This window comes from Oncorhynchus mykiss, chromosome 8, assembly GCF_013265735.2.
Source record: "Oncorhynchus mykiss isolate Arlee chromosome 8, USDA_OmykA_1.1, whole genome shotgun sequence".
NCBI lineage: Eukaryota > Metazoa > Chordata > Actinopteri > Salmoniformes > Salmonidae > Oncorhynchus > Oncorhynchus mykiss.
Genome location: NC_048572.1, coordinates 2,072,335 through 2,097,247, shown reverse-complemented (window position 1 = coordinate 2,097,247; position 24,913 = coordinate 2,072,335). Strand labels below are relative to the sequence as shown.

Below are 24,913 nucleotides of genomic sequence, written 5' to 3'. Positions count from 1 at the left end.
GAAAATTACCCCTTGTTTATAGCCTCATTATTATGTAATTTTGTGCTAGTTTTTAATTTTACTTTAGTTTATTTAGTAAATATGTTCTTTAACTCTATTTCTTGAACTGCATTGTTGGTTAAGGGCTTGTAAGTAAGCATTTCACGGTAAGATCTACACCTGTTGTATTCAGCGCATGTGACAAATGCAATTTGATTTGATTTGAAGTTTGCCAATGTTGTGACGCAGTAGGGTGGTAATGCGGAAGTCGGAACCATCACTTCCGTTGTTTGGCTGTACCCATAGCAACGTTCGAAAATTAGGTGGCTAGGTAGGGATAAAGTTACTAAGCAACAGTATATATAATAAACAGTAACATTTCGAACTGTCCCAAAGTCCCTCGTTTCGTTTTGCCTTCGTTTAAGAAACGTTTTGCAACAGATTAGGCTGAATGAATAAAACCCCAAGTGATATAGATCCACCATGGCACCCGGGGGGATACGAGGTGATACAGTTTCGCTGTGACGCAGGTCAAACCTTGCCACTGGGACCGTATGGGTGCCACGCAGGCGCACTTGGGCAGACAGCAGAGCTGGTCGACAGGTATCTGAGTGGACCGACTGTAGCAACGCAACTAGCACAGACCGGACAGGCTCGGAACACCGCATCAAATAGAGGCTCTTCACACGAGACAGTCAGTAAATGTCACTAACTTTTATCACTACGATCTAAACCATTTTGAAGCGGACTTTGTTGACAACTAGTTTTGTTTTAATAGTTAGTTAGCTAACTGCTAAGCAGGTAGATGCTCCTCGAGTCCCACCGCAGTCAACGCGTTAGCGGCGCAGTGAGTGAGTGAGTGAGTATGTGTGTGATTATAACGGAGGCCCCCAGAGGGGGTTGGCTGAAAACTATACAGTTTTCAGAATGACAGCATCATATAAATAACAGTACAGTTCAATGCTGCTGGACCGGTTGGCCAGACCGACCGTTATGTTTAGTTAACATTAGCTATATCCCTCGACTAGTAAGTACGTAGGCTAGCAGCTTTAGCTAACTCCGTTAGCTAGCCTGTCGCACTAACTCTGTTGTTAAGCTACTGACGAAGTCACGTTATTATGGTTATCTAGCTAGATAGTATTTGACTGTTGTCCTAGTATGAATAATTCCTTTATCTATATAGATAACGTTACGATGTTATTATTTACCTAGTAGTTAGTTAACTGATATAAAACAACTTTTTCCCCCGTCAACAAGCTGACAGTAGCGTAGGAATAGTTATGAGTGGAACGGGCTTGGAAGCTGTAACCCTGGTAATGGATTTATCAACTCATGGGTGGAGTCGGTTTCACGTAGTAATAAGGATTTCCCCTGGACCAAGCTCACGGCTTGGGGAACATTCCTTCACATTCACCCCCGTTGCTACCCAGACCCCTCTTTTACCCTGCTGCTGCTACTACTCTCTGTTTATTATCTATGCATAGTCACTTTAACTCTACCTACATGTACATATTACCTCCATTACCTCGACTAACGGTGCCCCCCGCACATTGACTCTGTATGGTACCTGTATATAGCCTTGATTGTTATTTTACTGCCGCTGTTGAATTATTTGTTCCTTTTATTTTCTATTGTCTAGTTATCTATTTTTTATTTAACACTTATTTAAAACATTTTCTTAACTTCTTTTAAAGCATTGTTGGTTAAGGGCTTTTAAGTAAGCATTTCACTGTAAGGTCTGCCTGCACCTGTTGTTTTCAGTGCGTGTGTAAAATACAATTTAATTTGATGGGGCACCCGAGTGGTGCAGTGGTCTAAGGCACTGCATCTCAGTGCTAGAGGCGTCGCTACAGACTCTGGTTCGATTCCAGGCTGTATCACAACTGGCCGTGATTCAGAGTCCCATGGAGCGGCGCAAAATTGGCCCAGCGTCGTCCAGGTTAGGACTTGTCCAGGTTAGGGCCGTCATGGTAAATGAGAATATGTTCTTAACTGACTTGCCTAGTTGTTGTTATAATAATAATAATAATAATATAAAAGAAATACAAAACATGCCCCTTACCCTGTCCCTGTCCCCGTCCCCCCACCCTGTCCCCTGTCCCTGCCCCACCACCCGGTCCCCTTACCCTGGCCCTCCCACCCTGTCCCCCCACCCTGTCCCTGTCTGTCCCCTGTCCCCCCACCCTGTCCCTTTCCCTAGTTTTAATATGTGAGAGAAGTGCCATACCTGGTGGAGAGAGGCTGTACAGCACACGTGTGGCATAGTGCGTGTCATACGTTACATCGTGATACGTCACAATGTACAGCGTCAGAGGGGTCAGTTTTTTTTCAACTTTACTCCGATACTATCTGTCCCCCCACCCTGTCCCCCCACCCTGCCCCCCTCACCCTGTCCCCCCACCCTGTCCCTGTCCCCTGTCCCCCCACCCTGTCCCTTTCCCTAGTTATAATCTGTGAGAGAAGTGCCATACCTGGTGGAGAGAGGCTGTACAGCACACGTGTGGCATAGTGCGTGTTATACGTTACATCGTGATACGTCACAATGATACGTACAGCGTCAGAGGGGTCCGTTTTTTTTCAACTTTACTCCGATACTATCTGTCCCTGTCCCCCTTACCCTGTCCCCTTACCCTGTCCCCCTCACCCTGTCCCCCCCACCCTGTACCCTGTCCCCCCACCCTGTCCCCTTACCCTGTCCCCCTCACCCTGTCCCCCCACCCTGTCCCCCTCACCCTGTCCCCCCACCCTGTCCCCTGTCCCCCCACCCTGTCCCACCCACCCTGTCCCTGTCTCCTCTGTCCCCCCCCACCCTGTCCCTGTCTCCTCTGTCCCCCCCACCCATTTTTTTTCAACTTTACTCCGATACTATCTCACTATTACCATGTCAATCAACGCTTGAATAGAAACGTAGTTCACACCCCTGATTTTGATGTCAACACAGTCGCTACAGTCCCATTAGGGCTCCCGAGTGGTGCAGCGGTCTAAGGCACTGCATCTCAGTGCTCTCAGTCGCTACAGACACCCTGTTCGAATCCAGGCTGTATCACAACCGGCCGTGATTGGGCAGCGCATAATTTTCCCAGCGTCCGGGTTTGGCCGGTGTAGGCCTTCATTGTAAATAAGAATATGTTCTTAACTGACTTGCCTAGTTAAGTAAAAAAAAAAGTAAAAGTTTTCATTGCAGCATCGTTTGAATGCCGCAGTTGCACAAATTTGTACAGAATGGGGTTAGTCTCCATTTACATGTAACCAGTTCAAAAAACCCAACCGACGGATCACAATGCTCCCACATAGGGAAATAGAGCCCTGGTGGCTTTAAAAAACCCAACCGACGGATCACAATGCTCCCACATAGGGAAATAGAGCCCTGGTGGCTTTAAAAAACCAGGCCGACGGATCACAATGCTCCCACATAGGGGAACTAGAGCCCTGGTGTCTTTAAAAAACCCAATCGACGGATCACAATGCTCCCACATAGGGAAAAAGAGCCCGGGTGTCTTTAAAAAACCCAACCGACGGATCACAATGCTCCCACATAGGGAAATAGAGCCCTGGTGGCTTTAAAAACCCAACCGACGGATCACAATGCTCCCACATAGGGAAATAGAGCCCTGGTGTCTTTAAAAAACCCAACCGACGGATCACAATGCTCCCACATAGGGAAATAGAGCCCTGGTGGCTTTAAAAAACCAGGCCGATGGATCACAATGCTCCCACATAGGGAAATAGAGCCCTGGTGGCTTTAAAAAATCCAACCGACGGATCACAATGCTCCCACATAGGGAAATAGAGCCCTGGTGGCTTTAAAAAACCTGGCCGATGGATCACAATGCTCCCACATAGGGAAATAGAGCCCTGGTGACTTTAAAAACCCAACCGACGGATCACAATGCTCCCACATAGGGAAATAGAGCCCTGGTGGCTTTAAAAAACCTGACCGACGGATCACAATGCTCCCACATAGGGAAATAGAGCCCTGGTGGCTTTAAAAAACCTGACCGACGGATCACAATGCTCCCACATAGGGAAATAGAGCCTTGGTGTCTTTAAAAAACCCAACCGATGGATCACAATGCTCCCACATAGGGAAATAGAGCCCTGGTGGCTTTAAAAACCCAACCGACGGATCACAATGCTCCCACATAGGGAAATAGAGCCCTGGTGGCTTTAAAAAACCTGGCCGACGGATCACAATGCTCCCACATAGGGAAATAGAGCCCTGGTGTCTTTAAAAAACCTGACCGACGGATCACAATGCTCCCACATAGGGAAATAAGAGCCCTGGTGGCTTCAGGATTTTGTTAGCTGTGGGAAATGTGGGGACCCGGTGTCTATGGGTGCGTTCGTAAATTCACTATGCCACAGAGCGCTCAGTGTACTCTGGGCGTTCGTAAATTCACTATGCCACAGAGTGCTCAGTGTACTCTGGGCGTTTGTAAATTCACTATGCCACAGAGTGCTCAGTGTACTCTGGGCGTTCGTAAATTCACTATGCCACAGAGTGCTCAGTGTACTCTGGGCGTTCGTAAATTCACTATGCCACAGAGCGCTCAGTGTACTCTGGGCGTTCGTAAATTCACTATGCTACAGACGCTCAGAGTGTACTCTGGGCGTTCGTAAATTCACTATGCCACAGAGCGCTCAGTGTACTCTGGGCGTTCGTAAATTCACTATGCCACAGAGTGCTCAGTGTACACTGGGCGTTCGTAAATTCACTATGCCACAGAGTGCTCAGTGTACTCTGGGCGTTCGTAAATTCACTATGCCACAGAGCGCTCAGTGTACTCTGGGCGTTCGTAAATTCACTATGCCACAGAGTGCTCAGTGTACACTGGGCGTTTGTAAATTCAAAGCGTTGTCAGTTTGTAAATTTAGAGCGTTTTGCTCTCTTAGCATTCAGAGCGCACACTGGACGCTCTGGCTGAGGAGCAGGGTTGATCCGAGCGTTCTGACCTCACAACGGCAGTCAAGCACCCAATCTAACTGGCTAAATTTAGCTCGCTTACTAGCTACTTCCAGACATAAATGAGAGAACTGCTCACTGACCATTTTACTCACCCTAGCAGAGCTGGTTAGGCTGTTTTCATGTTATCCAGGGCGTTGGTGACTGTAACTGTGATCCCGGCAACAATTTAATAACGCTTTTATGCCGACGTTTACTGACAACGGCCATATTCAACAAATGTTGAGCGTTCGTAAATTAATCCGTTATTTTGCGCTCTGGCACACTCAGACTAGACTGCTGTGAAATCTGAGAAAATAGCCAGAGTGAATTTACGAACGCACCCCAAGTAGGCTAGGCTCCACGTGTTTTTGTGTGTGGAAAACATTTCATCACAGCTAAGACATTTACCTTGTTTAGTAGAGGCCATTTGTAACTCCACTCACCACTTGTAGCTGTTATCATCCATCTGTTTGTAATGTTGGTCTAAAACAAGCAGACAACAAGACAATTGCATTTGAAAGGGTAATGTTTTTTGCTGTAAACCGATTGGATAACCTAGGTTGTTTTCCCACAGGTAGTGGTGGGGAGTCGACTCCAAAAAAATAGATTCCCGTCGACTCCCATTTCTGGATGTCAAGCTTCATTTCCGCTATGAATCAACTCCTAAGATTCAGTATTTTTGCAACGGAGGAACTATTTGCCTTAGGGTGGGTTGCACCAACATGGATGAACTCTTAAACCTTGATTCAACCCAGTTTATCTATTAATCTTGTTGCACCAAATTGTAAATTTAGTTTTAAATTAATCCTAGTTAAATTAAATCCATTCTAAGTTTAGTTTTCCCTTTTAAACCTAGATTAATTTTAAGTCTGTTGCTCAATGAATAAAAAATACATTTAGATTGGAGATTAATTCTAAACTGCCACTTGAGGTGGTTTAACTGATCAAATGGCAGCATATCTACTGTGGAGAAACCAAAACGACAGAGTTCGTCAGAGAACAATTAGAGACAGGTTGAACCCCGTTGAGTTTTATGATAATGATGAGTTTTCAAGGAGATACTGCTTTTCCAAGGACTCTGTAATGCAACTGGACCAACCATGAAGTTTGGGAGGGATAAGATCGCAGCTGTACCCCCACTACGTCAGCTCCTGGAGGCCCTACAGTTCTATGTAACTGGATGGACCCAGATGGTGGATGGGGACCTTTCTGGACTCCACAAGTCAACTGTCTACAGGATTGTAGTCAGTGTCCAGTGCGCTTTCCGATCTGAAGAATCAGTACATCAAGTTCAGTCCTGCAGAGGAAACAACAGCTGGATTTTACAGGAGAGCTAGATTCCCAGGTGTACTAGGGGAAATAGACTGTTCACACATTCACAACAGGCATATCTTATGACTCCCCTTTTAAACCCCCAGACACCTGAAGAGAGAGAATACAACACCTCTCATATCCTGGCAGGAGGTCTCATAGAGAGTTTTTGGAGTGTGGAAAAAAAGATTCCCGTGCCTAAAGGAGGGGTTCTGCACGAAGATGGACACTACCCTGACAGTCGTTATTGCAGTGGCAGTTCTGTATAACTTTGGCAAGAGACAAGGAGACGATCTACCTGAGGAGGCTGAGGAGGACCTACCTGAGGAGGCTGAGGAGGACCTACCTGAGGAGGCTGAGGAGGACCTACCTGAGGAGGCTGAGGAGGACCTACCTGAGGAGGCTGAGGAGGACCTACCTGAGGAGGCTGAGGAGGACCTACCTGAGGAGGCTGAGGAGGACCTACCTGAGGAGGCTGAGGAGGACCTGTCTGAGGAGGCTGAGGAGGACCTGTCTGAGGAGGACCTACCTGAGGAGGACCTACCTGAGGAGGCTGAGGAGGACCTGGCTGAGGAGGACCTACCTGAGGAGGCTGAGGAGGACCTACCTGAGGAGGCTGAGGAGGACCTACCTGAGGAGGACTCAGGAGGACCTACCTGAGGAGGCTGAGGAGGACCTACCTGAGGAGGCTGAGGAGAACCTACCTCAGGAGGCTGAGGAGAACCTACCTCAGGAGGCTGAGGAGAACCTACCTCAGGAGACCGTGGAGGAACATGCTGCCGATGCCATTGGGAATGCTGTGAGGAGAACCTTGATTGAGAACCATTTTGCAGCCTAAGGTGTGTATAATGTAGCATTGGTAACATGTAAAAAGCAATATAAGATTTTGATCGACACATACAATTCCTAATTAGGCTATCTGTATAGGTATTATTAAGACTTTGTTATTCTCAATACCATACAGGGTGGCACTGGAAGCACCAGAACACAAGAGTGGAGGACACTGCTTGGGAAAGCATTATTGTTACTGTCATTTAATGATGCCAATGTGCTTTCATTAATTGAAAACCCTTAATCTATTTTATGAGAATTTGTAAGATTCTTGTTTGCATAAAATAGACGCAGACCAGTCTTTCAAAAATAGGTAACAGAATTTATTCTCGGAGCGCGCTGCCACTTAACCACGAACAACAGTTTATATACAGATCATGACGTCATTTCATTGCTTTAACAGAATCCCCTCCTCTCGACCGGGACAAAGTGAGGTGAAAATTTCATTCTAACTTACTAACACACTCCCAGGTAACTTTTGACCCCTCAACATTATCGATCACCACTGAGCTGACAGTTCTAATTAACAGAAAAGACAGTGAGTGCATTCCTAGGTTATCTAAAAAACCCAGAACTAAGTTTCTGTAGGGTCAACCATAGGGTAACGACCTTATCTGTTTTCACAGTCCCCAACCCATTCGTTTCTTCCTAGTTGGAATGGTGTTCATTAACTTTAATTACTCCTTGTCCGTGTCTCACAATCCCTTCTTATGAACTCATATTGTTAATCAGATATAATAAAACAGAGTATAAGTTTACTTAGTTACAGTTCCATTTAAAATGATTTGTTCAGTCATTTAATCATACCAACAATTGTTTTAATAAATAATTGCTTAAATACATAAAAAGATCAGCATTCATTACACAGTGGGCATTTGTTTCCCTGAAGGAGTTTCTGTTTGTGAATTCACAGTAGCTCTTTTTGTAAATTCAGGACCTCAATCTGCAGTAGATTTTTCTCTCGCCCCAGCTCCAAAACATCAATATGAGCTTGGTTCATGTCAGTTCTGGGGCGTTTGCTTGGCCTGTCTGGTGTTTTTGTTGCTGGTGCAAGATCTAGGCACTGCTGCTTCTCCACAGCACAGGGTGTCCGTTCAACTCAAGGAAAGAAAATAAATGAAAGAAAATTAACTATTTTTATTTGGCTATTTACGTGCCCATTTTGTACAACAATTGAATTGGGGCTTATGATATGAGCAACCTTGGTATTAATGATGATGTTATGTAACACGCTGTAACGGGCCTGATAACGGTAACATGCTGTAATGGGCCTGATAACGGTAACATGCTGTAATGGGCCTGATAACAGTAACATGCTGTAACGGGCCTGATAACGGTAACATGCTGTAACGGGCCTGATAACGGTAACATGCTGTAACGGGCCTGATAACGGTAACATGCTGTAACGGGCCTGATAACGGTAACACGCTGTAACGGGCCTGATAACGGTAACACGCTGTAACGGGCCTGATAACGGTAACATGCTGCAACGGGCCTGATAACGGTAACATGCTGTAACGGGCCTGATAACGGTAACATGCTTTAACGGGCCTGATAACGGTAACACGCTGTAACGGGCCTGATAACGGTAACACGCTGTAACGGGCCTGATAACGGTAACACGCTGTGACGGGCCTGATAACGGTAACACGCTGTGACGGGCCTGATAACGCTAACACGCTGTGACGGGCCTGATAACGGTAACACGCTGTAACGGGCCTGATAACGCTAACACGCTGTGACGGGCCTGATAACGGTAACACGCTGTAACGGGCCTGATAACGGTAACACGCTGTGACGGGCCTGATAACGGTAACACGCTGTAACGGGCCTGATAACGGTATAGTTAAAGTGACTATGCATATATGATAAACAGAGAGTAGTAGCAGTGTAAAAGAGGGGTTGGGGGGGAACACAATGCAAATAGTCCGGGTACCCATTTGGTTACCTGTTCAGGAGTCTAATGGCTTGGGGGTAAAAACTGTTGAGAAGCCTTTTTCTCCTAGACTTGGCACTCCGGTACCGCTTGCCATGCAGTAGTAGAGAGAACAGTCTATCACTGGGGTGGCTGGGTCCTTAGACAATTTTTAGGGCCTTCCTCTGACACCGCCTGGTGTAGAGGTCCTGGATGGCAGACAGCTTAGCCCCAGTGATGTACTGGGCCGTACGCACTACCCTCTGTAGTGCCTTGCGGTCGGAGGCCGAGCAGTTGCCGTACCAGGCAGTGATGCAACCAGGATGCTCTCGATTTTGCAGCTGTAGAACCTTTTGAGGATCTGAGGACCCATGCCAAATCTTTTTAGTTTCCTGAGGGGGGAATAGGCTTTGTCGTGCCCTCTTCACGACTGTCTTGGTGTGTTTGGACCATTCTAGTTTGTTGGTGATGTGGACACCAAGGAACTTGAAGCTCTCAACCTGCTCCACTACAGCCCCGTCGATGAGAATGGGGGCGTGCTCGGTGCTCCTTTTCCTGTAGTCCATAATCATCTCCTTAGTCTTGGTTACGTTGAGGGATAGGTTGTTATTCTGGCACCACCCGGCCAGGTCTCTGACCTCCTCCCTATAGGCTGTCTCGTTGTTGGTGATCAAACCACTGTTGTGTCGTCTGCAAACTTAATGATGGTGTTGGTGTCGTGCCTGGCCATGTAGTCGTGGGTGAACAGGGAGTACAGGAGGGGACTGAGCATGCACCCCTGAGGGGCTCCAGTGTTGAGGATCAGTGTGGCAGATGTGTTGCTACCTATCCTTACCACCTGGGGGCGGCAGGAAGTCCAGGATCCAGTTGCAGAGGGAGGTGTTTAGTCCCAGGATCCTTTGCTTAGTGATGACTTTTGAGGGTATTATGGTGTTGAACGCTGAGCTGTAGTCAATGAACAGCATTCTCACGTAGGCGTTCCTTTTGTCCAGGTGGGAAAGGGCAGTGTGGAGTGGATTAGAGATTTGATCATCTGAGGATCTGTTTGGGCGGTATTCAAATTGGAGTTGGTCTAGGGTTTCTGGGAAAATGGTGTTGATGTGAGCCATTACCAGCCTTTCAAAGCACTTCATGGCTACGGACGTGAGTGCTACGGGTCTGTAGTCATTTAGGCAGGTTACCTTTGTGTTCTTTGGCACAGGGACTATGATGGTCTGCTTGAAACATGTTGGTATTACAGACTCAATCAGGGACATGTTGAAAATGTCAGTGAAGACACCTGCCAGTTGGTCAGCACATGCCCGGAGCACACGTCCTGGTAATCCGTCTGGCCCCGCAGCCTTGTGAATGTTGACCTGTTTAAAGGTCTTACTCACGTCGGCACGGAGAGCGTGATCACACAGTGGTACGGAACTCCGGTAGGGCAACACCGGAAGAATAGCACCTACTTGGTAGTGTGTACCGGACCCCGAGGTGTTCGACCAGTCGGTGAAAGACAACATCATCCTCGACAGAGGACAGTTGATTTGTCAAGGGCAATGAATTCCATTCTTGTCGTTAATGGATTTCACCATTGAGTTGTCTTGCTGAAATGTTCTTACTCTTTCAAATGACTGATGGACTTGTTGACTCCTCGATCCACACAGCAGACGTTGTGGGTTAGGAATGCTGTGTTGCATGTTTAGCGCTATATTTTTCGTGGCTTCATTACGCCATCTACCTACGTTTATATAGGTATGCATGTCAGCTTTGACATCGATTTTGCACATTGGCGTTTATTAACCAAGACATCGTGCCAATGCCGATGTTGGCATTTTCGCTAATATCGGACAATTCTGATATGCTTACCGATATATATCGATATAGCATCCCTAGCTTTGATGCCTTAATGATTGAGTATTGCTCTGTTCAAGTAGACTGTGATTTTGCTGTGGTCTGATAGGGGTGTCAGTGAACGCTCTAAGAGACTCTCGGTTGAGGTCAGTGATAAAGTAGTCTACAGTACTACTGCCAAGAGATGAGCTATAGCTGTACCTACTAGAGGTCGACCGATTATGATTTTTCAACACCGATACCGATTATTGGAGGACCAAAAAAGCCGATACCGATTAATCAGCCGACTCTCCACCTCTGTCTCTTTCCCCCTCTCACTCTCCACCTCTGTCTCTCTCCCCCTCTCACTCTCCACCTCTGTCTCTCTCCCCCTCTCACTCTCCACCTCTGTCTCTCTCCCCCTCACTCTCCACCTCTGTCTCTCTTCCCCTCTCACTCTCCACCTCTGTCTCTCTCCCCCTCTCACTCTCCACCTCTGTCACTCTCCCCCTCTCACTCTCCACCTCTGTCACTCTCCCCCTCTCACTCTCCACCTCTGTCTCTCTCCCCCTCTCACTCTCCACCTCTGTCTCTCTCCCCCTCTCACTCTCCACCTCTGTCTCTCTCCCCCTCTCACTCTCCACCTCTGTCTCTCTCCCCCTCTCACTCTCCACCTCTGTCTCTCTCCCCCTCTCACTCTCCACCTCTGTCTCTCTCCCCCTCTCACTCTCCACCTCTGTCTCTCTCCCCCTCTCACTCTCCACCTCTGTCACTCTCCCCCTCTCACTCTCCACCTCTGTCACTCTCCCCCTCTCACTCTCCACCTCTGTCTCTCTCCCCCTCTCACTCTCCACCTCTGTCTCTCTCCCCCTCTCACTCTCCCATCTCTCACTCTCCCATCTCTCTCTCTCCCATCTCTCTCTCCCTCTCTTCTCTCCCTCTCTCTTTCTGTCCCACTCTCTGTCTCTCTCTCCACCCCTCTCTCTGTCTCTCTCTCTCGCTCTCTCGTGTCTCTAAGAGCCTTTGTGTGTGTATGTGTGTGTGTGTGCGCGCCCTTAGGTGTTTAATTTGATTATGTTTAACCTGGTTTTCAAACATGAACACTGTTTTTGTAAACATGAGATTTAACGTAAAAGGATTGTGTTTTAACCATTCATGACTAATAATGTAATATAATCTTAAACTCTGTTTGTGCCTGCCTGCGTGCCTGCCTGCGTGCCTGCCTGCCTGCGTGCCTGCCTGCCTGCGTGCCTGCCTGCCTGCGTGCCTGCCTGCCTGCGTGCCTGCCTGCCTGCGTGCCTGCCTGCGTGCCTGCCTGCCTGCGTGCCTGCCTGCGTGCCTGCCTGCCTGCGTGCCTGCCTGCGTGCCTGCCTGCCTGCGTGCCTGCCTGCGTGCCTGCCTGCGTGCCTGCCTGCCTGCGTGCCTGCCTGCGTGCCTGCCTGCCTGCGTGCCTGCGTGCCTGCCTGCCTGCGTGCCTGCCTGCCTGCGTGCCTGCCTGCCTGCCTGCGTGCCTGCCTGCCTGCCTGCGTGCCTGCCTGCCTGCGTGCCTGCCTGCGTGCCTGCCTGCCTGCGTGCGTGCCTGCCTGCCTGCGTGCGTGCCTGCCTGCCTGCGTGCCTGCCTGCCTGCGTGTCTGCCTGCCTGCGTGCCTGCCTGCCTGCGTGCCTGCCTGCCTGCGTGTCTGCCTGCCTGCGTGCCTGCCTGCCTGCCTGCCTGCCTGCGTGCCTGCCTGCCTGCGTGCCTGCCTGCCTGCGTGTCTGCCTGCCTGCGTGCCTGCCTGCGTGCCTGCCTGCCTGCGTGCCTGCCTGCCTGCGTGCCTGCCTGCCTGCGTGCCTGCCTGCCTGCGTGCCTGCCTGCGTGCCTGCCTGCCTGCGTGCCTGCCTGCGTGCCTGCCTGCCTGCGTGCCTGCCTGCCTGCCTGCGTGCCTGCCTGCGTGCCTGCCTGCCTGCCTGCCTGCCTGCCTGCCTGCCTGCCTGCGTGCCTGCCTGCGTGCCTGCCTGCGTGCCTGCCTGCCTGCGTGCCTGCCTGCCTGCGTGCCTGCCTGCGTGCCTGCCTGCGTGCCTGCCTGCGTGCCTGCCTGCCTGCGTGCCTGCCTGCCTGCCTGCCTGCCTGCCTGCGTGCCTGCCTGCCTGCGTGCCTGCCTGCGTGCCTGCCTGCGTGCCTGCCTGCCTGCGTGCCTGCCTGCCTGCGTGCCTGCCTGCCTGCGTGCCTGCCTGCCTGCGTGCCTGCCTGCCTGCCTGCCTGCCTGCCTGCCTGCCTGCGTGCCTGCCTGCCTGCGTGCCTGCCTGCCTGCGTGCCTGCCTGCCTGCGTGCCTGCCTGCCTGCCTGCCTGCCTGCCTGCCTGCCTGCCTGCGTGCCTGCGTGCCTGCCTGCCTGCGTGCCTGCCTGCCTGCCTGCCTGCCTGCCTGCGTGCCTGCCTGCCTGCCTGCGTGCGTGCCTGCGTGCCTGCCTGCCTGCCTGCCTGCCTGCCTGCCTGCCTGCGTGCGTGCCTGCCTGCCTGCCTGCCTGCCTGCCTGCCTGCCTGCCTGCCTGCGTGCCTGCCTGCCTGCCTGCCTGCCTGCCTGCCTGCCTGCGTGCCTGCGTGCCTGCCTGCCTGCGTGCCTGCCTGCCTGCCTGCCTGCCTGCCTGCGTGCCTGCCTGCCTGCCTGCGTGCGTGCCTGCGTGCCTGCCTGCCTGCCTGCCTGCCTGCCTGCCTGCCTGCGTGCGTGCCTGCCTGCCTGCCTGCCTGCCTGCCTGCCTGCCTGCCTGCCTGCCTGCGTGCCTGCGTGCCTGCGTGCCTGCCTGCCTGCGTGCCTGCCTGCCTGCCTGCCTGCCTGCCTGCGTGCCTGCCTGCCTGCCTGCCTGCCTGCCTGCCTGCCTGCCTGCCTGCCTGCCTGCGTGCCTGCCTGCCTGCCTGCCTGTGTGTTGCAGGTTGATGGCGGTGAATGTATTCTCCATCTCTTCGGCTCTGGAGAACCTGAGTCGTCATGAGATGCTGTCCTGGGTCAACGACTCTCTACGGCTCACCTACACCAAGATAGAACAACTGTGTTCAGGTAACACGCACACATTTCAATCATTTAGATTAATGTCATAATGAATGATATGCTAACTTGTAAATGTTGTGTGTGTAGGTGCAGTGTATTGTCAGTTCATGGACATGTTGTTCCCTGGCTGTGTCCTGCTGAAGAAGGTGAAGTTCGCAGCCCGGCTGGAACATGAGTTCATCAACAACTTCAAGGTCCTACAGGCCTCCTTCAAGAGAATGGGCGTAGACAAGGTACACACACACACACACACCCCCTTACCTACAAGCCCTCCTTCAAGAGGACGAGCGTAGACAAGGCATCATCATCATCATCAATGAAAGGCCCAGTGGCGTCCAAATTCTGTTTTCCTTTGTCTTTTTTTGTCGCATCTTGTACAACAGCTGTTGAAACTAACACTGGAAAAGTTTGAAACAAATAAATGTGATCATTGTTATTTCCTGATGGTATTTTCATCCTAAAACTATCTACACAGGACCTTCTGATCAGCAGGTTTTACATGGGTGGAGTTTTGGCTCGCCTGGTGACATCATCAGGCGGTATAAGTTAATAGGTCAATAACAAATAATTCCACACCTCTCTGGGCGAGTTCATTTAGCAGTCTGCACATTTTAGACCATTCCATTGATACTGAAGTGAAACCCACCTGGTACACCGGGCCATGCAAATGGACCAATAACAGCTTGTTTTCAGGTTACATATCCCTCCAATTACACCTCTGACTCAGACCACTCCCACACAGTCCTCGCTAAATTCATGACTCAAATTCTCAATTTTTTTTGTAGCTTTTTGACAATATTAATGGAAAACTATTAGTCCTACTGTTAACACTGTACTCGCTCAGTCTGAGGTTCTAGGCTTGTCTAAGTGTTCTGTAACCGGACTCTATGTGTGTACGGGAGAAGCAAGCCTATATGTCCAGGTGTTGACTGCATGTACCCAAGAGACACCTTACCTTGGTCCAGGGCCAGCTCTGTCTCTCTTGACCTCTCGGTCGGCCACATCCTGACTGATGGCAGCCCATTCTTGCACAATCAATGCTTGGAGTTTGTCAAAATTTGTGGGTTTTTGTTTGTCCACCCACCTCTTGAGGATTGACCACAAGTTCTCAATTGGATTAAGGTCTGGGGAGTTTCCTGGCCATGGACCCAAAATATCAATGTTTTGTTCCCCGAGCCACTTAGTTATCACTTTTGCCTAATGGCAAGGTGCTCCATCATGCTGGAAAAGGCATTGTTCGTCACCAAACTGTTCCTGGATGGTTGGGAGAAGTTGCACTCGGAGGATGTGTTGGTGCCATTCTTTATTCATGGTTGTGTTCTTAGGCAAAATTCTGAGTGAGCCCACTCCCTTGGTTGAGAAGCAACCCCACACATGAATGGTCTCAGGATGATTTACTGTTGGCATGACACAGGACTGATGGTAGCGCTCACCTTGTCTTCTCCGGACAAGCTTTTTTCCGAATGCCCCAAACAATCGAAAAGGGGATTCATCAGAGACAATGACTTTACCCCAGTCCTCAGCAGTCCAATCCCTGTACCTTCTGCAGAATATCAGTCTGTCCCTGATGTTTTGCCTGGAGAGAAGTGGCTACTTTGTTGCCCTTCTTGACACCAGGCCATCCTCCAAAAGTCTTTGCCTCATTGTGCGTGCAGATGCACTCACACCTGCCTACTGCCATTCCTGAGCAAGCTCTGTACTGGTGGTGCCCCGATCCCACAGCTGAATCAACTTTAGGAGATGGTACACATCGGTTACACCAGCCTAATCTCGGGAGTTGATCGGCTTGAAGTCATAAACAGCTCAATGCTTGAAGCATTGCAAAGAGCTGCTGGCAAAACGCACAGAAGTGCTGTTTGAATGAATGCTTACGAGCCTGCTGCTGCCTACCATCGCTCAGTCACACTGCTCTATCAAATATCAAATCATAGACTTAATTATAACATAATAACACACAGAAATACGAGCCTTTGGTCATTAATATGGTCGAATCCGGAAACTATCATTTCGGGAAAAAAACGTTTATTCTTTCAGTGAAATACGGAACTGTTCCGTATTTTATCTAATTGGTGGCATCCCGAAGTCTAAATATTGCTGTTACATTGTACAACCTTCAATGTTATGTCATAATTACGTACAAATCTGGAAAATTAGTTTGTAACGAGCCAGGCGGCCCAAACTGTTGCATGTACCCTGACTATGTGTGCAATGAACGCAAGAGAAATGACACAATTTCACCTGGTTAATATTGCCTGCTAAACTGGATTTCTTTTAGCTAAATATGCAGGTTTAAAAATATATACTTCTGTGTATTGATTTTAAGAAAGGCATTGATGTTTATGGTTCGGTACAGTCGTCCAACGATTGTGCTTTTTTTGCAAATGCGCTTTTGTTAAATCATCCCGTTTGGCGAAGTTGGCTGTCTTTGTTAGGAAGAAATAGTCTATACACAGTTCGCAACGAGCCAGGCGGCCCAAACTGCTGCATATACCCTGACTCTGTTGCAAGAGAAGTGACACAATTTTACCTAGTTAAAAGAAATGAATGTGAAATAAATAATACAAATGAACAGCAAACATTCCAAAAGAATAAAGACATTTTAAAGTACAAAAGAGAACATAAATAAACATAAATATGAGTTGTGTTTACAATGGTGTTTGTTCTTCACAGGTTGCCCTTTTCTTATGGCAACAGGTCACAAATCTTGCTGCTATGACGGCACCCTGTGGGATTTCACCCAGTAGATATGGGACTTTATCAAAATTGGGTTTGTTTTCTAATTCTTTGTATCTGTGTAATCTGAGGGAAATATGTGTCTCTAATATGGTCATACATTTGGCAGGATGTTAGGAGGTGCAGCTCAGTTTACACCTCATTTTGTGGTTAGTGTATCTCTCTGTTTGTCCCCATCTTTCTCTCTGTGTGTCCACCTCTGTTACTGTGTCGTCCCCCCTCTGTCTCTCTGTGTCGTCCCCCCTCTGTGTCTCTGTGTCGTCCCCCCTATGGCTCTCTCTCGCTCTTTCTCAACCATCCCAGTAGGGAGGCTGGTGAAGGGTTAATAAAGTATCTCTCTGTCTCAGATCATCCCAGTAGAGAGGCTGGTGAAGGGGAGGTTTCAGGATAACTTTGAGTTCATCCAATGGTTTAAGAAGTTTTTTGATGCCAACTACGATGGGAAGGAGTATGACCCTGTGGCCACACGCCAGGGGCAGGAGGGCGCCCCCTCACCCAACCCAGGTACAAACACACCCTCTTATCATATCACCTCCTCCAACGCCTCTGACCAGGTCAACTCATTATCCACAAACCCAAACGACTCTCCTCTTCCTCCATTCTGTGTGTGTGGGCCAGTTTCTCAAAATGCGCATGTCTCAGACCATCCCAGTAGAGGCTGGTGAAGGGTGAATAAAGTATTTCTTTGTCTCAGACCATCCCAATAGAGGCTGGTGAAGGGTGAATAAAGTATCTCTCAACCCATCCCAAACTTGCACGTCATAGAATACTATATTGTAGCTGGTCCCATCAGATAACCTGGCATACGTTAGCCCCAGAGGAGGCATCTGAGGGGAGGATGGCTCATAATAATGTCTGGAATGGAGTCAGTGGAATGGAAAACCACGTGCTTGATGTGTTTGATACCATCTGTTTGTTTGTGTTGGCTGCGTCTCAATCCAACATTAGTGATATCTGTTTGTTTGCGTTGGCTGCGTCTCAATCCAAAATTAGAGATATCTGTTTGTTTGCGTTGGCTGCGTCTCAATCCAACAGTGATATCTGTTTGTTTGCGTTGGCTGCGTCTCAGTCCAACATTAGTGATATCTGTTTGTTTGCGTTGGCTGCGTCTCAATCCAACATTAGTGATATCTGTTTGTTTGCGTTGGCTGCGTCTCAATCCAACACATCCGCCTATGTCGGATGTCGAGTGTTGGACTAGGAACCGGAAGGTTGCAAGTTCAAATCCCCGAGCTGACAAGGTCTGTCGTTCTGCCCCTGAACAGGCAGTTAACCCACTGTTCCTTGAAAATAAGAATTTGTTCTTAACTGACTTGCCTAGTTAAATAAAATAAAGGTAAAACAAATGTCACACCTCCCCATCTGCGGTGAATGGTAACAAGGCTAGAGCACTGTTTGTCTGGCCATAAGACATCCCGAAAATAAGTCTTCTCACAAAATCTTGTGTAGCGTCCAAACAGTTTGTCATACAAACTATAATGAAAGTCACACAATGGTTTTCTTAATTTTGCTCTACGACCCTCACAAGCGTCTTGGGACTCGTCTGAAGTCGGTACAGCCGATCTGCTAACTTCTGTCTGTAGCACCTAAACCATTTGGGCTACACACTAACATGATGCCTCTGTGGAAAGGTGAGACTCACGAACACATACACCACCGCTCAAAAGTTTGGGGTCACTTAGAAATGTCCTTGTTTTTTATAGAAAAGCACATTTTTTTTGTCCATTAAAATAACATCAAATTTATCAGAAATACAGTGTAGACATGGTTAATGTTGTAAATGACTATTGTAGCTGGAAACAGCAGATTTTTTTATGGAATATGAAAACTGTTGTCCTGATTAAAGAAGCAATAAAACTGGCCTTCTTTAGACTAGTTGAGTATCTGGAGCATCAGCATTTGTGGGTTCGATTACAGGCTCAAAATGGCCAGAAACAAAGAACTTTCTTCTGAAACTCGTCAGTCTATTCTTGTACCGAGAAATTACCAAGAAACTGAAGATCTGATATAACGCTGTGTACTACTCCCTTCACAGAACAGCGCAAACGGGCCCTAACCAGAATTGAAAGAAGTGGGAGGCCCCGGTACACATCTGAGCAAGAGAACAAGTACGTTAGAGTGTCTAGTTTGAGAAACAGACGCCTCACAAGTCCTCAACTGGCTGGCAGCTTCATTAAATAGTCCCTGCAAAACACCAGTCTCAACGTCAACAGTGAAGAGGTGACTCCGGGATGCTGGCCTTCTAGGCAAAGTTGCAAAGAAAAAGCCATATCTCTGACTGGCCAATAAAAAGAAAATATTAAGATGGGCAAAATAACACAGACACTGGATAGAGGAACTCTGAATTTAGTTAAACTACCACCAAGCTATTGCGAAATGTAATTAAATAAATATAGCTACAAGCAGCAATGCCGGGGTTCAAGCTGTTCACTTTGCCACCATCAGGACAAATTGGACACACCACCCTAGAATGAGCTACCCTTACCACGCTTGCCAAATATCAGAACTCAAAATTAAACAGATAATGCAATATGCATATTGTGAACTATTTTTAACGATGTTGACTACTTTAAACCACTTCTTCTCCAGAACCGCTAGACCGACCGGCACCAAATTTTGTATATAGCATCTATGGATGTATATTTTCGAAGAATTTTGCTCAAACAACATGGCCGCAATAAGCGGCATGAATTATTCTTCCTTTCCAACAGCACCACCCTGCGGTCAAATGGAACCATACTTTACAGATTAGCCAGACTCATATCCCTGAGCATATGTGCTAAATCTCATCACTGAGTCAAACAGAACAAGAGATGTAAAAATGTGCCCGTTATAGTGCCACCGTGTGGTCGATCTGAATGTGCAGATGTTGACTTTTGACAGTGTTTGGAACCAAGTTTTGTTAACAATACAAATATCCATGACTGATTTATATGCATTTACTGTATATGCCAGACCACGCCCAGGTGAATCCTTATTGGTGAATATGTTGTTTTAGATTCTGGAAAATATTGCATTGGGAGAACTTTGTCCATAGATCAAATCAAATGTTATTAGTCACATGCACCGAATACAGTGAAATGTTATTTACAAGCACTGAACCAACAATACCCCCAAATAATAAGAATAATAAATAAAAGTAACAAACAATTAAAGAGCAGCAGTAAAATTACAATAGCGAGGCTATATACAGGCAGTACCGGTACAGAGTCAATGTGTGTAGGCACCGGTTAGTTGAGGTAATATGTACAAGTAGGTAGAGTTATTAAAGTGACTATGCATAGATAATAAACAGAGAGTAGCAGCAGTGTAAAGAGGGGGGTGGGGCAATGCAAATAGTCTGGGTGGCCATTTGATTAGTTGTTCAGGAGTCTTATGGCTTGGGGGTAGAAGCTATTTAGAAGCCTCTTAGACCTAGACTTGGCTCTTCAGTACCACTTGTCGTTGGGTAGCAGAGAGAACAGTCTATGACTAGGGTGGCTGGAGTCCATGACAATTTTTAGGGCCTTCCTCTGACACCGCCTGGTATTGAAGTCCTGGATGGCAGGAAGCTTGGCACCTGTAATGTACCCTGTAATAACTTGCGGTCGGAGGCCAAGGAGTTGCCATACCAGGCGGTGATGCAACCAGTCAGGATGCTCTCGATGGTGCAGCTGTATAACCTTTTGAGGATCTGAGGACCCATGCCAAATCTTGTCAGTCTCCTGAGGGGGAATAGGTTTTGTCGTGCCCTTATCACAACTGTCTTGGTGTGCTTCGACCATTGTTAGTTTTTTGGTGATGTGGACGCCAAAGAACTTGAAGCTCTTAACCTGCTCTACTACAGCCCCGTCAATGAGGATGGGGGCGTCCTCAGTCCTCCTTTTCCTGTAGTCCACAATCATCTCTTTTGTCTTGATCACGTTGAGGGAAAGGTTGTTGTCCTTGCACCTTGCAGATCTCTGACCTCCTCCCTATAGGCATTGTCGGTGATCAGGCCTCCCACTATTGTGGCATCAGCAAAAGTAATGATGGTGTTGGAGTAGTGCCTGGCCGTGTAGTCATGAGTGAACAGGGAGTACAGGAGGGGACTGAGCACGCACCCCTGAGGGGCCCCTGTGTTGAGGATCAGTGTGGCGGATGTGTTGTTACCTACCCTTACCACCTGGGGGCGGCCCATCAGGAAGTCCAGGATCCAGTTGCAGAGGGAGGTGTTTAGTCCCAGGGTCCTTAGCTTAGTGATGAGCTCTGAGTGCACTATGGTGTTGAACACTGAGCTATAGTCAATGAATAGAGATTGCATCATCTGTGGATCTGTTGGTGCGTTATGCAAATTGGAGTGGGTCTAGGGTTTCTGGGATAAATGGTGTTGATTTGAGCCATGACCAGCCTTTCAAAGCATTTCATTTAGCATTTCATTTCATTTCAGCTACGTGTCGGTAGTCATTTAGGCAGGTTACCTTAGTGTTCTTGGGCCCAGGGACTATGGTGGTCTGCTTGAAACATGTTGGTATTACACACTCGGACAGGGAGAAGTTGAAAATGTCAGTGAAGACACTTGCCAGTTAGTCAGCGCATGCTCGGAATACACGTCCTGGTAATCCGTCTGGCCCTGCGGCCTTGTGAATGTTGACCTGTTGAAAGGTCTTACTCACATCGGCTCCAGTTAGCATGATCACACAGTCGTCCGGAACATCTGATGCATGTTTCAGTGTTACTTGCCTTGAAGCGAGCATAGAAGTGATTTATCTCGTCTGGTAGGCTTGTGTCACTGGACAGCTCTTGGCTGTGCTTCCCTTTGTAGTCTTTAATAGTTTGCAAGCCCTGCCACATAAGACGAGCATCAGAGCCAGTGTAGTATGATTCAATCTTAGCCCTGTATTGACGTTTTGCCTGTTTGATGGTTCATCGGAGGGCATAGCGCGATTTCTTATAAGCTTCCGGGTTATAGTCCCACTCCTTTAAAGCGGCAGCTCTACCCTTTAGCTCAGTGCGAATGTTGCCTGTAATCCATGGCTTCTGGTTGGGGTATGTACGTACAGTCATACCCTAACCATGTGAGAGGCGCAGACTAGGTCTTGACTTTTAAGTCTTTATTGAAGACTCATCTCTTCTGTAGGTCTTATGATTGAGTGTGGTCTGATCCAGGGGTGTGAAGGTGAATGGAAAGGCGCTTCGCTGCTTGAACCCCTAACCAGTTGAACTCCTCAACACTGAAAGGAATTCACAAACATTAAAAAAATAAAAATCTCTTGATCAACGAGGAAGTTTTTAAATTAGTTTTCATTAATTCATTACAATGAAGTAGTATTTGCAGTTGTCACTATGACAACACCCTGAAAACGCTGAATGGTCTGTTACCACCTTATTAACAGGTCTACAGTGAAGTAGGATGTGTTGATTGACAGGTGTACTGTAGGTCTACAGTGCAGTAGGATGTGTTGATTGACAGGTGTTACTGCACTGCTTTCCATCTACACTCTATTTCCGACAGTATGTGGACACCTGCTGGTCCAACAGCTCATTCAAAAATCATAGGCAAAAAATATGAGGTTAATATGGAGTTGATCCCCCCTTTGCTGCTATAACAGCCTCCACTCTTCTGGGAAGGCTTTCCACTAGATGTTGGGACATTGCTGCGGGGACTTGCTTCCATTCAGCCACAAGAGCATTGTTGAGGTCGGCACTGATGCTGGGCGATTAGGCCTGGCTCACAGTCGGCGTTCCAATTCATCCCAACGGTGTTTGATGGGTTTGAGGTCAGGTCTCTGTGCAGGACGGTCAAGTTCTTCCACACCGATCTCGACAAACCATTTCTGTATGGACCTCGTTTTGTACACGGAGGCATTTTCATGCTTAAACAGGAAAGGGCCTTCCCCAAACTGTTGCTACAATGTTGGAAGCACAGAATCATCTAGAATGTCATTGTATGCTGTAGCGTTAAGATTTTACTGGAACTAAGGGGACTAGCACGAACCATGAAAAACTGTCCCAGACCATTATTCCTCCTCCACCAGACTTTACAGTTGGCACTATGCATGTGGGCAGGTAGCGTTCTCTTGGCATCCGCCAAACTCATATCCTTCCATCGGACTGCCAGATGGTGAAGCGTGATTCATCACTCCAGAGAACATGTTTCCACTGCTCCAGAGTCCAATGACGGTGAGCTTTACACCACTCCAGTCGACGCTTGGCATTGCGCATGGTGCAATGACTGCTCGGCCATGGAAACCCATTTCATGAAGCTCCCGACAGTTCTTGTGCTGATGTTGCTTCCAGAGGCAGTTTAGCACTCGGCTGTCCCGTTCTGTGAGCTTGTGTGGCCTACCAATTCGCGGCTGAGCCGTTGTTGCTCCTAGATGTTACCACTTCACAGTAACAATACTTACAGATGACCGGGGCAGCTCTAGCAGGACAGAATGTGATGAACTCACTTGTTGGAAAGTTGGCATCCTATGACGGTGCCACGGAGCTCTTCAGTAAAGCCATTCTACTGTCATTGTTTGTCTATGGAGATTGCATGGCGGCTGTGGGCTCGATTTTATACACCTGTCAGCAATGGGTGTGGCTGAAATAGCCGAATCCACAAATTTGAAGGGGTTTCTACATCATTTTGTATATATAGTGTATGTCAACATTTGTAATTGGCTGATGCAGAACTTGTTCCAGGAAATAATCACTGTCATCTGTTATGATTAGCATAGGGCTAACGTGTGGCAGGTTCTCTGATGGGACCAGTTGCAATGTAGCATTCTATCACGCCCAAGTATATCAACGATTTTAATTGGCTGATGTGTATTTTGAGACAGAGAAATTGATTACATTTTTCAAAATCTTGTATTGTTCACAAGTATGGCCCCTGTATGTTTCGACTACTTTCCCTCCCTCCCTCCCTCCCTCCCTCCCTCCCTCCCTCCCTCCCTCCCTCCCTCCCTCCCTCCCTCCCTCCCTCCCTCCCATACCATCCCATCCCATCCCATCCCATCCCATCAGTCTGTGGTTCTGTTTTCATTCTGAGTGTTGTAATTATTATTATTATAAATGTTTGTTCTGGAACCTGTTGTTGTTGTTTTGCTGTGTTTTTTTGTGTTGGTTATTCTGCTGTTGCTCTAAGTCAGGTATTCCCAAACACGCAATCCTGTAACATTATTTTTTTTTATGTTTCTTAACATTTTCAAACAGTACATTTATATTTTCGGAAAGGGCTATACATTTGGAGGTCTTTTTCTTGCCTGAGTAACCTCGTTTTACTGACAAAAATAAAATTAAACCATCTAGTGTTCAGCGAAATAACAACACAATGTCAAATACAGGCAGCTGAGTCAAATAATTAACATCCAATCACATTAATGGTTACTGTCTCACAGGAATTCCACAAACGGTCCGCATGTAGCCAAACGTAGCTGCTGCTCATTCCGTTTGCTCGAAAATTGATAAATCGTTTAAAAAAAGTAAGGCCATATTGTAGTACTATTATTGTAGTACCATATTGCTAGTACTGCTACTACCAGCAGTACTACAGTACTACACCTGCACCTGTCGACCACACAAGTTTTTCTGCTTCCACGAGCACATCCAAATCCAGCATCAGTAATTCTACATTTGTTGTTAGGCCAGCTAGCATGGACACTGACAGATGTGAATCTGATGCAGCCGAAGAGCTACTGCCCCCTTACCCAGGAAAGCACCAAGCTACTGCCCCCTTACCCAGGAAAGCACCAAGCTACTGCCCCCTTACCCAGGAAAGCACCAAGCTACTGCCCCCTTACCCAGGAAAGCACCAAGCTACTGCCCCCTTACCCAGGAAAGCACCAAGCTACTGCCCCCTTACCCAGGAAAGCACCAAGCTACTGCCCCTTACCCAGGAAAGCACCAAGCTACTGCCTGCCCCCTTACCCGGGAAAGCACCAAGCTACTACCCCTTACCCAGGAAAGCACCAAACAACAGACAGGGACGTTGGACCATCGAAGAGGTGCAAATATGATGAGAACTACATTGATTTGGGGTTGAATTATATTGGGACTAGTGCCTTTCCTCAGCCACAGTGTGTTATATGTACAAAAGTACTATCTCACAACTTGATGAAACCTTCACTCCCGCGCAGACATTTAGAAACAAAACATGACAATTTGAAAAATAAGCCACTGGAGTTTTTTGAGCGAGAATAAAGAAGACTTTTGAGTAGTAAGACATGTATAAAAGCAACAGATACCATTAATAAGAAGGGAATAGAAGCTTATATGGTGAGCTACCGAATGGCTAGGACAGGCAAGCCCATACTAATGTGGAGGACTTAATTCTTCCTGCTGCCGCAGAAATGGCTGCTTCGCATACAAGCCAGTGAATTCTATTCTAATTCTAAGACTCACGTCTTCTGGAAACC

General features: G+C 47.8%; 1 protein-coding gene across 5 annotated transcripts in view; it reads left to right on the top strand.

The window, feature by feature from the left end:
* The first annotated feature begins 415 nt into the window (after nucleotides 1-415).
* Nucleotides 416-24,913, top strand: part of LOC110529242 (microtubule-associated protein RP/EB family member 3) — a 35,135-nt gene continuing 10,637 nt past the window's right edge. The window contains exons 1-5 of one of the 5 annotated variants that reach the window (XM_036984544.1): nucleotides 474-673; nucleotides 2,180-2,295; nucleotides 13,702-13,826; nucleotides 13,905-14,050; nucleotides 16,898-17,054. In XM_036984544.1, the coding sequence (XP_036840439.1) occupies nucleotides 13,706-13,826; nucleotides 13,905-14,050; nucleotides 16,898-17,054 (424 nt within the window). In that variant the 5' untranslated portion in view covers nucleotides 474-673; nucleotides 2,180-2,295; nucleotides 13,702-13,705. The other 4 variants (XM_036984540.1, XM_036984543.1, XM_036984541.1 and 1 more) reach the window with 4 other exon arrangements.